This window comes from Camellia sinensis, chromosome 11 (genome assembly GCF_055761805.1).
Source record: "Camellia sinensis isolate YWXY chromosome 11, ASM5576180v1, whole genome shotgun sequence".
NCBI classification, from domain to species: Eukaryota; Viridiplantae; Streptophyta; class Magnoliopsida; order Ericales; family Theaceae; genus Camellia; species Camellia sinensis.
The window spans coordinates 136,395,814-136,397,872 of NC_138971.1; the positions used below are offsets into that span (position 1 = coordinate 136,395,814).

Here is a 2,059-nt window from a genome sequence, read left to right on the forward strand (position 1 = left end):
CAATGAATTTTTTTGACTTTCTGCTCGCTCATCTCCTATTTCTGTTCGGTTGGCGCTTGCATGGATTCCTTGATTCAATTGTTGAAAATTCACAACTACCAGGCCGGCTGTGCTGTACAGTTTGCCGAGCTAAAATCAGCTCAAACGTTTTCTAGTAGTTCGGTTCCATGAGCTCTCAAATGAACTGATATTTTAACTCGTCCGAGCAAAATCTGCTTGGCCTTCATTCGTTTGTAAATTTCATGCGATTTCGACGTGACCGAGCAAAATCAGCTCGCTTTAAGTTGGGTAAGCCGCCAACATTTCTTTTAGGCCGAGCAAATTCAGCTCGGCTTCTTATTGGTTGGAAAAAACCCCAACACTCCCAATCCTGCCGAGCAAACTCTGCTCGTTTTCCATATTGGGCAAGACACCAATACGTCAACTGGGCCGAGCAAAATCAGCTCGGCCCTCACACTGGGCAAAACACCAATGTTTTAGTTGAGTTGGTCATGACGCCAACACTTCAACCGGGCGAGCAAAACCAGCTCGGCCCTAATGCGAATGGGGCCATAAAGCCAACTACATCGTCGAACAATGCACCAACTGTTTGTGCAGTCTGCATTAATTCCGGCGAGAGGAAATTAGTCCGGTCACATTCAGGTCGGTCTCTTGCCCCTGGTATTCATAATTGCCTTGCGTCCTTGCGAATCCATTGTACAAAGACGTAATTCCAAACAACAAGAGGGCAATTTTTCATTACAAAAGCATCGCTATCCTTTACAAATTAAGTGCCAAAAGGCTAAAGGTCTAAAAAAGCTAAACAACACAAGCAAATTACATCTTAAAAGTAAAAGACCTTAAGGTTGGCCGTATTCCATGGTCTGGGGACAGCCTTGCCGTCTATATCTTCCAGATGGTACACCTCTTTACCGGCAAGACCAATCACCTTGTATGGTCCTTCCCAATTTGCACTGAGCTTTCCTTCGCCAGGGACCACTGTGTTGCCAAGCACCTTTCTTAATACCCAGTCCCCAATCTTGAACATCCTGGGGTGCACAACCTTGTTGTACTTTTTGGAGAGTTCTTGTTGATAAGTTGCTATATGGATCAATGCTCGCTCCCTCCTTTCTTTAGCAAGGTCCAACTCCAATGCCACCGCTTCACTATTCAGATCTGGCTGGAAACCTTCAGAGCGGATGGTTGGCATGCCAATTTCCAACGGGATGACGGCCTCCATGCCGTAGGCCAAAGCAAAAGGTGTTTCCCCGGTTGACCGCCTTGGCGTAGTGCGGTATGCCCAGAGCACATTAGGGAGTTCTTCAGCCCACTTGCCCTTAGCCTTCTCAAGCCGCTTCTTCAGCCCGTCCAGGATGGTCTTGTTTGAGGCCTCTGCTTGACCATTTGACTGAGGATAGGCTGGCGTCGAATTGTAGAACTCGATCTTCAACTCTTCGCAAAATCCGCGAAAGAGTTTACCATCAAATTGAGCGTCGTTATCCGAGATGAGGGCCTTGGGTATACCGAAACGGGTGATCACGTTTTTCCATACAAACTTCTTCATGTCCTTTTCCCTTATGGTCGCTAGTGGTTCGGCCTCAACCCACTTGGTGAAATAGTCGGTGGCGGCGATGAAGAACTTACGGTTTCCTGGTGCAGCTGGGAGTGGCCCAACAATATCCAACCCCCAAAGCGCGAACGGCCAAGGACTTGTGAGGGGGAGCAAATCTCTAGCCGGCTGGTGGATCTGGTAGGCAAACTTCTGACACTTCTCGCACCTGCGAACATATTTTTACGCATCTGCCTGCATGCGCGGCCACCAATAACCGTAAGAAATTGCTCAGTAAGCCAAGGATCTGCCCCCAGTATGGCTGCCACAAATGCCCTCATGTATCTCATAGAGGAAAGCCTCCACCTTGGTGGGGTGGACACATTTCAAATACGGGCCGGTGAAAGATTTCTTGTACAAGGCCCCGGATGGGGAGAGTCAAAACCGCTCTGACTTTGCCCGGATCTTGTGTGCCGCCTTCTTTTCTTCTGGTAGAATTCTATCTTCCAGGAAGGCGATGATAGGATCCAT

General features: G+C 48.3%; 1 protein-coding gene across 1 annotated transcript; it reads right to left on the reverse strand.

Moving 5' to 3' along the window:
- Positions 1-823: 823 nt before the first annotated feature.
- Positions 824-1,219, reverse strand: LOC145802654 (uncharacterized). Its single transcript, XM_082895414.1, has one exon. The coding sequence runs from the start codon at positions 1,217-1,219 to the stop codon at positions 824-826; it is 396 nt and encodes a 131-aa protein (XP_082751540.1).
- Positions 1,220-2,059: the final 840 nt, after the last annotated feature.

Excerpts from the sequence above, each read along its gene's own strand:
- LOC145802654 (XM_082895414.1), bottom strand. The coding sequence starts at position 1,219 with ATGGAGGCCGTCATCCCGTTGGAAATTGGCATGCCAACCATCCGCTCT.